Source organism: Strigops habroptila, chromosome 1 (genome assembly GCF_004027225.2).
Source record: "Strigops habroptila isolate Jane chromosome 1, bStrHab1.2.pri, whole genome shotgun sequence".
In the NCBI taxonomy this organism is placed as follows: Eukaryota; Metazoa; Chordata; class Aves; order Psittaciformes; family Psittacidae; genus Strigops; species Strigops habroptila.
In genome coordinates this window covers 24,213,825-24,227,498 of record NC_044277.2, presented here as the reverse complement: position 1 = coordinate 24,227,498, position 13,674 = coordinate 24,213,825, and the positions used below count along the sequence as shown (strand labels likewise).

At 39.1% G+C, this 13,674-nt stretch overlaps 1 protein-coding gene across 2 annotated transcripts in view; it reads left to right on the top strand.

The window, feature by feature from the left end:
• The first annotated feature begins 888 nt into the window (after nt 1-888).
• The window catches only part of TMEM67 (transmembrane protein 67), a 32,229-nt gene continuing 19,443 nt past the window's right edge, over nt 889-13,674 (top strand). The window contains exons 1-10 of one of the 2 annotated variants that reach the window (XM_030501364.2): nt 889-1,114; nt 2,267-2,355; nt 3,621-3,714; nt 5,129-5,228; nt 5,651-5,720; nt 5,820-5,894; nt 7,093-7,155; nt 10,464-10,618; nt 10,738-10,846; nt 12,010-12,096. In XM_030501364.2, the coding sequence (XP_030357224.2) occupies nt 928-1,114; nt 2,267-2,355; nt 3,621-3,714; nt 5,129-5,228; nt 5,651-5,720; nt 5,820-5,894; nt 7,093-7,155; nt 10,464-10,618; nt 10,738-10,846; nt 12,010-12,096 (1,029 nt within the window). In that variant the 5' untranslated portion in view covers nt 889-927. Of the gene's footprint in view, nt 1,115-1,190; nt 1,264-2,266; nt 2,356-3,620; nt 3,715-5,128; nt 5,229-5,650; nt 5,721-5,819; nt 5,895-7,092; nt 7,156-10,463; nt 10,619-10,737; nt 10,847-12,009; nt 12,097-13,674 lie in introns of those variants that run through there. The other variant, XM_030501373.1, reaches the window with a different exon arrangement.

Genomic DNA, 13,674 nt, shown 5'->3' with positions numbered 1-13,674 from the left:
GGACCATCAGAGACCCCGTGAAACCACCACTTGGCAAGAAAAGCGCAAGCGTCGTTAAAATGCAAATATTACAGTTAGTTCCATGAAATCCAATGTAATACATTTCCCGTAAAGGTTGTAAATATGCATAAGTTTGTTGGACATATGGATGCTGCTTGTAGACTCCAGGTGCGCTCCCCTCTGCGAAATGATTCGCGTGTGCGCCCAGCGCTGCAATAAAGAATGCCTGCTTTGTAAAACTCCAAGTCGGGTGTGAGAGTTTCTTCGACCGCCTTTTGCGGTAACAGATTCACCTGGTAGCTCGGCCTTTAAAAACTCACTGAAACCCCGCAGAAGAAATCCGATGAGGAATAACACATTTGGCATGATGAGCATAGCGGCTTCCAAGCAATGCTAGTAGAGAAAACCATAATAGGCGGTTTGCACACAGGAAGGAGGCTGTAAGGGATAATTAAATCCAGGACATTAAGTGCCCTGCAAGGTTTTGGTAACGTTTGAGGCAATGTGACCAGGAGCATCTCGGCAGGTGAGAAAGGCAACGGAACAACTTTGGCTGCGCACCCGTTCTTCAAGGTATTCTGTGTGTTCGCCCTGTTACCGGTTTCCTCTCGGCGGGGGGAAACAGCGCACACACGTTACGTTTGCATTGCACACCGTCTAACAGTTTTAGAGACGAGCCACCAGAAAGCACTCTGTGTTTTGACTTCTTCCCGCCGACCTCATCCGCTTCCACAAGCCAACCGCAACCCTCTGCGCCACACTTCCCGGCTTCCAGCTGCGGGAGTGTCTGTAGCGGACAGCCCAAACCCTCCCCGGGGCGTGTGCCGCCTCGCCCCGCCCGCCCGCCCGCCGCCCCTCACGGCCGCGTCGCCTCCCCCCGCCGCCCGTCGCACTCCATGCGCCCGGCCGAGGCGCGCTGCGGTAACTATGGCGACGCCGTGGCGCTGGGCCGCCGCCGCCGCGCTGCTCCTGGCCGTGTCGGCCGCGCTGCCGCCCGCCCGCGGCTTCTCCCTCCCGCTGCAGCGACCCGCCGGCTGCGGCGACGGCCGCTACTTCGACATCTCCCGCCTGGCCTGCGCGCCCTGCGGAGCCCACCAGCGACCGAGCGCCGGCGGTGAGCCACCCGGGGCGGCGGGCTGCGCGGGGCCCTGCGCGGAAATCCTCCCTCCGCGGATCGGGGTCTGGGAGTCGGGGTTTAGCGGTAAAACAGCGGTCCTCGGGGCAAGGCTGGAAAGGCAGCGAAAGCGCCAGAAGCCCACCAAGGTATAAGTGGCCGCAGCACAACTTTGGTACCGGTGTCCGAGATAGATCCCAGAGAAGCGTCTGTCTTTTGTAGAGATACGTCTCAGAGAAACGTATTTTTAATAACACGTTTCGTAGGCGTTTGTATAGTTATAGGTATTCACATTTTCATGAGGAAAATTCCATGGGCGTGGTTCTCAAACACTTCCATAACTTGAAACTCCTCGACAAAACTTGGGTGTCTGAGATGTTAAGTGCCTGAGATTTTCAGGCTCAGCACATACTAATCCAAGTTTAGAGCATTACACAACACACCTTGACAGTAGTGGAAAATACAGGTGGTAGTTCGCTTCCTTTAGAAGATAAGGTGGTGTGATAGCATCTGTCTTTTATAAATATGCACTCTAGAAGTGGGAGTTCAGTGTTGTGTGTACAGAAACAAATTTGAGCCGAAGAGCTAACAGCATCTCTCTTCAGAACTGGTACATCAGTCAGATGCGGTGATGTGGATGGCTGTGTTCACTGCTGTGTAAAAGCTGGTCACCTCTTACGCCACGATTGTGGCATCTTAGAAGAGTAATCCCTTGCAGAAAAAAATGTACTGTAATAGTTTTCAGACCTCCTGATAATGTGAGTGTCAAGATCTAGAACTCCCTTTTAGGCTTGAATCTAACTAGAGAGGATGGTCTAAGAATGACCCTGTGCAGGATATAGAGGGGCAGATTACATTTCATGTTAGACCAAGTTTTAAAAACCACAAAACTCTGGGTTCCTGTTCCACCTTGGTTTATCAGTGAACCTAGTATCATTTTCCTAAAACATCTTTGTGCATACTGTAACATGAACATTTTTTAAAAAGCAAGACGATTTTCATACACATCTCACGTGTTTATTGGTCCATCTGATAATCTATATTGATCTCTTGAGAACAATAGCAGTTGTTCTTAGTGTTCTCTGGAAAAAAAAAAAAGGAAGTTTTATATAGACTAAAAGTGTGTTTGTTTGGGGTTTGGGTTTTTTTCAGGTAGTTCATGTGTATGTCAGCCAGGATACAGGATGGTTTCTAGTAATGGTGGGTCCTCTGCTGTTTGTGAAAAATGCCCAGAAAATATGGTAAGTACTGAACTTTTAATACTTTGCCATAATGCAAATGCTTTGACAATTTTAAATTTCCTCCTGACTGCAAGTTATATTTATGAATTTAAAATTACTTTGCATATTAGTCTTTGCTTGGGAGTTTTAAAGACTATGCTTTTAGGTAGATTTTTTTCTTCTTTAGAAGTGTTTATTGCTGTTATAATGGAGGGGGTTTTTTTCATATAAATTTGACCCCCACAGACAAGGTAAGAGTATTTTAAATGTCTAACTTCCCTCCACTGCTTTTCTGCTTCATGTTATGTTATTCTTGCCCAGAGACTACTGTTTTATAGAAAGCCAAAGATGCTTTTCAGCTCATAGGCAACTTATTTGATTATTTACATAAATCCTATTATCATAATATTTAGGCTGTATCTTTGTAGACCCCGATACTTTTCTTTTTTCACTTCAAAATGAGCTGCTACTATTATGTTACTTTAATTACATCTATCTTTGTAATTTGGCCAGATCTTTCTACTTTTCTTGACAAATCAAGCTGTAATTTTGGATGATATTCACAGCAGTGGCACCAGGCTTAACCAGCTTTTTCCCACTATAGTAAGTAGAGAAATAATTTTTCTCCAGCAATAAACAACTTTTCAAGGCGAAAGCCTTCCTGGATACTTCTTTCTCTCCAGTAACTATAGAAGAACTCTGAAGAGACCAGCTTAGTTGTGTAAGTTAGGTGTTCAGTGGGTAATGGAGGTTAATTTCTCTCTTTCCATCTTCCTGCTATGGTAGACAAAGACATTGACAAAATCCATTGGCGTTTTGATCATTCTGCTGTTTCTTTCTCCTTCCTGTAATGGTGGCATTTGTCTTTGATCCTATGGGAAGCCTTATGCAAAGATAAAATTATATTCGTGGAGAAGGGAATAACATCAGTATCACCTGAAGATGAGCAGTTACCTCCATTTTCCTCGTCGGGTTTAATGTGTAGTGCAGCTACTTTGTAGTATAAAGTAAGTGTGGATGTTTGGGTACGTGCAAAATTCCGTGCGGTTATATAAGCTGCTTCACTTAAAACTCCTCCATTTCCGTTACTTCTGGGTTTTTTTGTATGTAAACAGTCTATTTATACATTGTTCTTTACATAGTCTTTAAAAGCTTTGTGAATGTTACCAATGCTGTTGTATCTGAACACATTTTCTAGTTAATAACACCTGGATCAGCCATTCTTCACAGGTATTGGGTGATGTGTATGTTTTTTAAAAATGTAACAGTTTTACATTTTATCTTAGACTGGAGTTACTCAAGATGGGTGGAATTGTATTACTTGCCCTAAAGGTCTAACTTCAGAAGGAACATGTAAATGCCCCAATAATGAAATATTAGGTAAGAAATATATGCAAGTTTTATTAGTGCTTGTTTTAGATATTTGAATATATGAAGACATGCTCTTCTAATAAAGGAAGGAAATTTAACATATGTTTACATATCTAACGTAAAAATTCAACATTCCTTTTGATCTTAAACATCATTCCTGAAAGACAACAGATAAATCTGTACCACTGCTCATTGCAATAAAAACTGTTATGCAAACATTCAAAAAATAAATACTAGTGTATTACTTCCTTTAAGCTTGTTGGCACTAGGTGGAGGCATTAAAATTGGAATAAAACCAATGTCAATATAGACTAAGAAAAAACACTGAAATGTTTTAAAGTATATGATACGTAGGTACATCGCAGTACAGGAATTATACATATATGAGTAGGTGGAACAGAATAGCCAGAGCAAGTCAAGCAAACTACTGTGCATTAATATCAGCAGATTTCATGCCTCCCTGAGGTACAGGTGTGTATCTCTGATTTCCTGCCTTCTGCTTCCCTATATTTGTACTTCTCAGTGATGCTCTCTAATAGTTGCAGATGAATTTCAGTAGACATAAAATTAATTTTAATGTTAACTTTAGTGTCTGCTTAACTATATTTTTGCTTATCTAGCACAGTAAAAAACTAAGAGCAAAATATAATTTTCATCAAGGGTATGAAGCAAATAAGCTCTTGGAAGGTCTGGTTTGCCTTATTTTCAAAGAGACAGGATGGAAAAGACTTTCCATGTGCCTGTAATTCTTTGAGTAGGTATTACTAATGTCCACTTTGGTTACATTTCTAATAGAGAGTACTAGAGAATCAATGTTTTCCAGATCATTGCAAGAATGAATACCAATCATTTCCCTTAAGCTTTCAAGACATTATGGTAAAATATTGAGAGCAAAGCTGATTCTGTAATTTAACATGTGGAAAGAACATTAGTATTGTAATTATTGGGGGGGGTTAATTTTTTTTTTTTTTTTTTAATAATTAGACTGGAAATCTCTTGCCAAATGATTTAATTGCTGGAAGATGGCATTTTGAAACTTTGAATTTGTGACATTTACATGAATCATTTCAGCTGAATATTAAAAATAATTTTTTCCAGTAATTTGTAAACTTGACATTTGAGTTTTAGCTTTGCAGTGAAGCCTTGGTTTGGTATTTGGTTCAGAATAAATAACAAAGGGACAGCGTAACTGGACATAAAATACCGCCTTTCTCTATGAATGTGCATAGCTATAAACAATGCACATATACATATATGAATGTGTATTTATAATAGATGTTATTTGCAACTTGTGCTCTTTTTTTTTAATAAATTCTTTACATTTATTTTAGATCTGCATAGACACTTTTCACACTTTTCTTGATGTCTGTGGCATACTGTGTGTCATGCAGTTTTATCACAGCTGAGTTTATTTTTCATTTAGTGGAAAGAAGTATCGATGGCATTTTGCTTGATGAAGCTTTGTGCTTACGTTGTAATGGAAGTGAGCAATCCTTCTCTGCTTCAGATGCATCAGGAAATAGGTGAATATCCTTTGCCTTTTGTGATGATAAATTTGAACATTCCATGTTCTTTTTAAATGGATATTCTTGAGGAACAGCCTATATCTTTGCGTTTAAAAGCAGTGAGTTGGAAATCCTCAAGCTCTGTATGCTTCGTGTTCACTGATGACCAGCGGCTTGGTTGCTTGGTTTGTTTTGCTTTAGTGTGACTAAAAAGATTTGGATTGAAACAGCAGAAACAAAATTCTTATTTTGGTAATTAACTATTTCATTTCTATTTCACTGACAGAAGAAACAAATTGGTTATGTCTTTTGGATTTCAGTTTGAACTAGTGAAGATGCTGACCGTGTTTTCAGGCATACTATGTCATCAGCTATCACTAAGTAGTAAATCTCATACTTAACTACATTTTAAGTGTATTCTTCATGTTTGTGATCTATAGGTGTGTAAGATGTGAACAAACATTCATCAATGCAAGCAAGTCTTGTGACTGCAGCAGCCCAAACATTTTAGTAAGTGGAAGAATGCTTATTGTATTGAAGCTGAGAAAAAGAAAAGTTATGTTGGCAAGAATCTAGATTTCCATTATTTTTTTACTTATTTTTTTTCAGACTGGTGGACTGTGTTTCAGTGCTAGTGAAAACTTACCCCCGAAGGGAGTTGCAACTGTTCGTTTTGCACAGCTAGTAAGTGTGTTTATTCTAAGCCTTTTCAAGCTATCCCATTATTTACTTTCAGTAAGCCTTCTAAATTCAGTTCTTGAAAAACAAAGGTGGTGGTTTGTTGTCTGATCATGGTGATTGCAAGGTAGCTTGCATCCAGGTAGAGTGTAGGCTTGTAGACCAGGCAAGCATTGTTGTAATGGGATATGTTTAAGAAAATTCACGCTCTCTGGAAAACTGAAAAGGAAAGTAATTTACATGAATTTAATAGCAAAACAAGTAGCATATGGTCTATCATATTATATGTATTTAAAACACACTCTTGTATCAGAAAAATGTGAGGGTTTTTTTCTTTCTCTTTTTTTTCATATGTAAAATGGGTATTCATATAATATCTGTGAAAGAAGATACAGGGATTGAAAGGACATTTTGATTTTTCAGACAGATAGAGCTCATAGAAGAAAATGGACACATACACAGTTTGAGATTGTGTTTGAAATTTTTGAACACCTTGAATTGGCTAATGAGTGGAAGTATGTTCCATTGAGAAGAATGGAGGTGTTTTCTTTGTTTTAGCTGATGAACTTCTGTTAGTTGTCAGATCTGCTCACAGGACCATTTTCCAAGTAGTTCTGAATTGAGGAAATGCTATGTGGCTAATAAATGTAGTTTGTTCTTAACTGAATTAATGTTAAAGGCTACTGCTTGAAAGAAAGCAAAAGGCAGTCTTGCACTTTCCTGATAGCAAATGTTGGTCTGGCTTTCTGAAAATGACATCTTCTGAATAATATTTTATTGAAAAAATGTCTGTTCAGTTGCTTAGTGTATGTACAAAAGCTATGTTTAGTTCAAATATGAGTAGTTATAAAAAACAGGTTGTGAAATAATTAATATGGCAAATTTGGCCCTGAGTTATATTTACCACCAAGTCAACGCCTTACTTTTGAAATCATCAGTACTTCCCTTGTGCAGTAAAGAAAACTCCCTCAAAACTTAAATATTTGTGCTCTTTTTCTATGTATTTTGCCTCATTCAGTGAAGTGAAAGAAGTTACTGCCTTATGGTTGTGTTTTGAACAGAGCTGGCTTGATTGAGACATTTACAAAGAATAGAAAGCTTTTTGAAAAAATAAGTAGCACCTTTTAGCTGACAGTTTTTCAGACTGTTATGTTAAGCATATATTGTTCTGAACAAAGACAGTGAAGCAATTCCTTCTTTACAGGGTATAACACTGACATCAGCATGGTTTCTGAAAAACCTGCAGTCCTCAGCCTCTGCCTGTTGGGTGAGTTTTGTCAATGTTTGCAGTTTGCTTTTTTAGACAGAAATGATACTCCATATAAGAGCATGACACTTTAATTTTTGGAACTTAGCTTGCCTATTTTTAAAGACTCTTATTTTGAGATGACAGTAGATGAGAAAATTATATATATACGGAATGTTTAGAATGAATATTGAGTGCTAGTCAATGTTAATGCAAGTCTTCAGGGTTGAGATCTTCATAAGGTAAATGGTGTTAAAGAAGAAATCCTGCAACAGTCAGTAGGTATGTGAACTGTCATTGAGTATATCCAGTAAGGGATCACTCAGAAAAGTAACTTCTTAGATATTCAGTGTTGATTGGTGTCAGGGTTCAATTGGAGAAAACCCCAGTGTCGGACCCTGTTTCAGTTCATGATCCCAAGAGTGAAATTAAGACGCAAACGAGGTCAAGTACCATAATCAATTAGTTGGTTTATTGACAGAAGACAATTATTATAAAAAAGGGAAATTATTGTAATAAAGGGGATAGCAATAGGACAAATTGGAAAAAAGGTAGAAAATGAAGCAATAATTCGGGGTGCAGAGAGAGTCACCACTGTGGATCCAGCGGCATCCTGGGAATCCATCGTCAGAGGTGGTGGGAGTCCTTCAGGGTTCGTAGTCGGTGTCGGAGCAGAGTGTCCCCCAAGAGTCCGTAGTAGTCGTTGGAGGTGGGTGTCCTCGTGGAGGTGTCCTTCTGGAGTTGCCCCTTTTAAGGTACCCTTGGAGGTGTCCTGATGGGAGTTGCCCTCATGGTGATGTCTCATGGAGGGTGTCCCTCAGGGTCCGTAGTAGTCATCGATGGAGAGTGTCCTCACGGAGGTGACCCTCTGGAGTCATCCTCATGGCAATGGCTCCTTTTCGTGATTACCTTTTCGCCCTTTTATAATGAGTTGGGGGGAGCACCTCTGCTCTTCATGTCATGTATTACATGTTCCTGGTGGACCAGTTTCCGTGGTCTTGCAGCCAGCTCTTCAACTGCACGAGTCTGCAGCAATATTTGGCATAATGGGCAGCAATTCCTCGCACCAATCCTCCAGGTAATGGAGAGAAGAGTCTTATCTCAGCTCTTTCCCACTCATCCCTCAGGCAATGGGCGTTGGAGTCCCAGTTCAGCTCCTCACACCCTTCTCCCAGGCAATGGATATTGGAGTCTTATCTCAACTCCTCCCACCCATCTCTGAGACAGTGGATTGGTGGAATTCCATCTCAGCTTCTCATACCAATCTTTGAGACTATGGACAGTGGAGTCTGATTTCAGATCAGTCTCTCACAATTGGCAGCTAGTCTTTACCTCTTACTTGGCTTTTAGTTAGCCATTTTGGTTTGTGATGGAGAAGGACAACCATGCAACCATCCTTTCTAGCTTTGCTTTGCTTTTTGTATGCAAGTGTTCTTTATCATTATGTTGCTCTGGGTGGTGGTAACCAGCGGTTAGAAGAGTGGTTGCAGCAACAGAATCATGCACACTTGTGAAGGGGATATGCCTCCCTCTGCCTGCTTTTTACCAACTGTTATCACACATGCTTATTTTTTATCTGTATTCCTCTCCGCAAAATCAGATTTTAACTTCTCAGGCCCTACTTTTTCTCCCAGTACGTCATGACCCAAAGGGTTACCTGACCTACAGGTGTATAAACATCAAAACAGTGGATTTGCAGAATTCCATAATACAAAAGCATACAAAGTCTTTATTTCCTACATTTCCTTATTACAGATTATTACAAATTACTAGTAATAAAATGAGTATACTTATGATTAATAAAGCAAGTATATATGTATTCCAATGGGAGCAGCAATCAATAGGAGCAGCAAGCATATATTTCAATATTCCAAGTTACCACAGAAGTATTGCTAGTAAAGCAGCAATACACTTATGACCAATTAGCTCTATGTGTGCCTAATAAATAATATATATATATTATTCAAGATAGTACCAGTACATTACTCACCAATCCACTCCCAGGAGTGGGGCCTTGAAATCAATGACAGATGAAGTCTCACTTCAAAGATGATTTGTGTTGCAGTCTGCAATTAGCCAGGCATCCCCAGCAATGGTCTGATAAACTGCCGAGAGTTTATCAGGCAGTGATAAACCTCATAGAACAGTTTGTGCAGGCAGCGTTCTTTGTATATGTGTGTTTGTGTGAGTGAGACAGACAGACAGGGACAGATTAACTCTCCATTTTGAGTAAAAAGTCACTTTTATATCGCATTTTTGTACCTTACGTGATGTAGGACACCACCACCTGGAGCAGCTGATGTTTTGTATTCTCTCAGACCAGTTTTTATTTTTCCAGACTGTTTTTCTACTCTTCCAGCTAGAACAGCCAATAGCAATTGCTGATTTCTACTTTCATAGAATGTTTCTCCTCTTTTCCAGGCTATTTTTCACCTTTCCAGCTGATAAGTTGCTGTTACAGTTCATTGGTTTTGTGCTTATCAACGGTATCTCAGGATGTCTCTGGTGTGTAGGTACCCAGCTGCGCTTCCCAAGGATGTTTCTGATTCCCAGGCCTAATTCCCAGGCTAGCAGTTCCCAGGCTGGCAGGCATTCTCTCTGTCAGTATTTCAGCAGACTTCTGTTCAGTATTTTCCCAGATCACTTTTGTGGCTGCTCCCGTCACCATTGTACAAACACAGCTCTGAGGTTTTCTCCTACTTCTCTCATTCTCTCTCTCTTTCACAAACTGAGACTATCCTCATCACTTACGTAAGTTTATCCTGTTTGTCTGCCTCAGCCTGCTGAGGTCTTCCGGGGTGCTGGCTGAAAGTAACGTGCAACTGCTGATCGTACCCACACAAGGCACTAGGTGGTGGCAGGTTAATACTAGTGCAGTGATTACTGCACGCAGGCCTCACGTCTGCCTATCACATGGCAGTGGTTTGTTTACCAAAACTGAACAGTGGTATAGGTACAACATAGTTTAGGAACAGCAGACTAGAAAAAGTACTAAAACTGAAAATAAGATACTTACAACACATCCAACTACAGTTGTCAGTCTTAGGTCTTTGATGGAGTCGTCTTTGTCATAAAGCCTTAGTGGTGTTAAACATTTTGATTCTTACTTTGTTTTCTAAATGCATTGATTTCATGCCACCATCTGCAGACCTATAACATATGGAACCTGAATAGCTGGGAGAAAATATTAGGTGTTGACAAAAAGGAATTACTTTCAAGTAAAAATGAAGGTTTAGGAGTGGCTTATTAAATATAACATTAATTTTATCACTGTCTCATTGAAGGAAGGGTTAAATACTTTTCTGTGTTCTTGTGTTTCTCCACTGCAGTTGTACTCTAATCTAACAGCATGCCAAGCTCTTGGAAATATGTGTGTGATGAACATGAACTCACTGAGTTATTCAAGTACTGATGCCTGTGGTTTATTTCAGTATATTTATGTCAATACAGCAAGGCTGGGTGTTGCTCATTCAATAGCCTTCTGGTAAGTTGCCTTTTCCATAACTTTTGGTCTTAATAGTATTTTATGGAAATTATTATTCTAAATGTTCTTTGACGCAAAACGTTATGTTTCTTCAGAGAAAACATTTTAATTCTTTTCAGGAGGCATAATCTTCCATGGCTATATTACGGTGATCGACCAGGATTAGCATCCCAAGTGCTTGAGGCAAATAATTTCCCTACGGTCTTCAGTTTTAAGGGAACAGATAAGGTAGGTGTTGGGTAGTAGACATGGGGAAGGAGACATTAGGAAGAGGACATAATCACATAAAGAGGTTTAGATTTGTTACAGATGTGGCTCTGCTAAAAGTAATTTTTAGGCAGTTCATGTAACAAAACTCAGTGTGAGATCTTAGGGAAGAGGAAGGCAATATTTATGTGAAAAATCTCTAGGTGAGGTTGATTTTACTGACTTGCACTCATTCACTCGCACATTTGCTTTCCTCACGCTCTCTTACCCACATTCTCCTAACGTCAAGATGTGCATTTAAATTAAAAAATATTATGGTTAAAAATAATAAATACAAATTAATAAAAATATTACTGTTACAAATCTCTACAAGCTGAGTTGTATCAGAGGTGGATTCCGTCTATTACTCCAGCCTTTTCCTCATCCTACAGTGAATTAGGTGAAAAAAAGGAAAAGAGAAAGAGGTGAGGAAAAACAATCATTTCAATGTTAACAAAGGCAGGTATCTATCCCTTGGAGGGATGAACTGCTTAAGTAGCTTGTTAACTGGCACAGTTTTAAGAAGAAATAAAACAGTAAATCAAATAGTTAAGTGTTTTATTTTACAGATTTGTTGTCGAAATAGAATAACTGGAATGGTTTATTCAAGTTAAGCTAATCACAGAAAGTAAGTAATGCTAGTGGTAACCTGTTTGTCAGTTACACCACCAAATTTATCTTAAGTTTTCTTACTGTCTCAAAAATAAAATAATAAGGCTTTTTTTAGCCATATTCTAAAAGGTTGTGTTTTAAACTAAACAATATTGCAATGCAGCGGTTGTTTTAACAACTAAAATACTTATTGTTTTTCCTAACACTGAAATTCCTGGAAGCCCTCAAGATCCCAGCCTGGTATACATTAGGAGTCTGCATAGATTTCTGATTAGTTTAGGGCATGTTTCCCTGTGTAGGCATTCCTTTGGAACTTTTTCCATGTCACCAGTGAAACTGTTGAAGAATGGTAAAGTGGGGGGGTTTTTAAAAAATATACCACCAAAACCAAGATTAAAAAACAAAATCAAAGGGGGGAAAAAAATGCAGCTGAAAGTTTTAGGGAAGCATCAAACCATGAGACAACAGTCCCTAACATATTTATGTCCCCTTTATGTCATTTTCATTGTTTGTTTATCATTTTTCATCGTCAGGATGTAAAGCTGCAATTTATTGCAGCCTCATTTGATGCTGCAGGAAACTTTCTTAAATGGCAAAGTTTGGAAGGAGGCATCTTACAGGTATGTTTGATTTAAATTATCTGTTGATACCATAACATTCTGATTGCCTTTAGCCAAATTGAGACAAAAGCCAAGATTCTGGTTACTACACTAGTGACAGTTCATAACTATAGAGCTAGATGAGGGAAAATAGCGCTTGATTGTTGCTCACAATGATTATCGAAAGTATAAATTCAGCAACATTGCCTTCATCTATTGGACCAATATAAATTTGGCAGATTGGAAAGCTCTGAAAAACATCACTAGTCCTTTAGCACTAACAATCTCTTTCTTCCATTCAGTATACAGTTACCCATCTATTATTACTCCTGTTTTTCTTGTGGAGAAAAGTGTATTCGTTAGCTCTCAGTCCACAAGTGTTTATAGATGATACTATGAGTATGTCCCTATTAGATGCTGTCACCTGTTTTCACACATTATGGGCATGCCAAGCAAATCAATAGTTATGTCACTGTCAAGAGAGGTAGGAAAACTGATCTACCACCCCATTTTCTTTCAGTTCTCTTGGGACTTTTTGTTTGCTAATTTCTTTGGGGATTTTTTATATAAAATGAACACTTTGGGCAGCATCTGCCTGGCTTTTTCATAACAAAGTTATAAAAATTTGCTGGGATACTTTACGTAGAATGGTGAACACTGGCTAGAAAATTCAAAGTACCTTTGGACACTGTACTCTCATTTCACTGGCACACACACATTGTACTTCAGCAGTACCTGCTGTACAGATAGGGTGTTAAAAAAAGCGAATAAGCAAGTTGAAGGTGCAGTAATAACTAGAGTAACAGTTAGCAGAAATTGGCAGCTGCAAACATGTTACAGAGAAGAATTTGTTTAGCAGTCCAGTGGCAATCTAGGCACTGTCAGTAATTCCCTAAGCAGGCAACAATAGGAACATTAGCAAGAACAATAGGAAATTGTCTGTCCTCTTTTCTAGGCTCTTCATGTCTCTCTTTGAGCGTGTCACTTCAAATGCTCCAGTATCTACAGATGAGCAGCTGGCATTCAGGATTTAGATAGTGACTGCTGTTTCTTTTGTTATTGTCCCAGGATGAACTCTCCTGCATCTGCCTCTCAAATTTTAAGGAAAACTAGTGTCTGAGAAAAAAGATTACTAGGTCAGTTACTGTGCATAGAAAACTACATATTCTGACATAGATTTTAAGGTTTCTTGGGACACATTAATTTCCTAAATGCAGACCATTCAGTAGCTATCAAAAATCATTGGGAAATTCATAACTTTTCTGTTTAAGGCCTCTTTCGAAATAATAGATTGTATGATGATAAGACATCACAGTGCTAAAGCAATCTCAGTGCATAATTGTAGCAATTCCGGGAATTTCAGTTGCACCCTAGCAGAATTGTGATTTATGTAACTTTTGACTTGATTTTCATTTGGGGAAAATGGCTATGCCCTCCACTAAGTGCCCATTTAGTTAAAATTTGGTCCATTTTTCTGGGTTCTGCTCAGAATGACTTGTTCTTTGCAGAAAATTTAAAAGTTACATTGAAAAAGGAAAAAAAAAAACCCTATTAGTTGTCATGATAACTTTGGTCCTCTGAGAATGTCAGCTTGAGAGA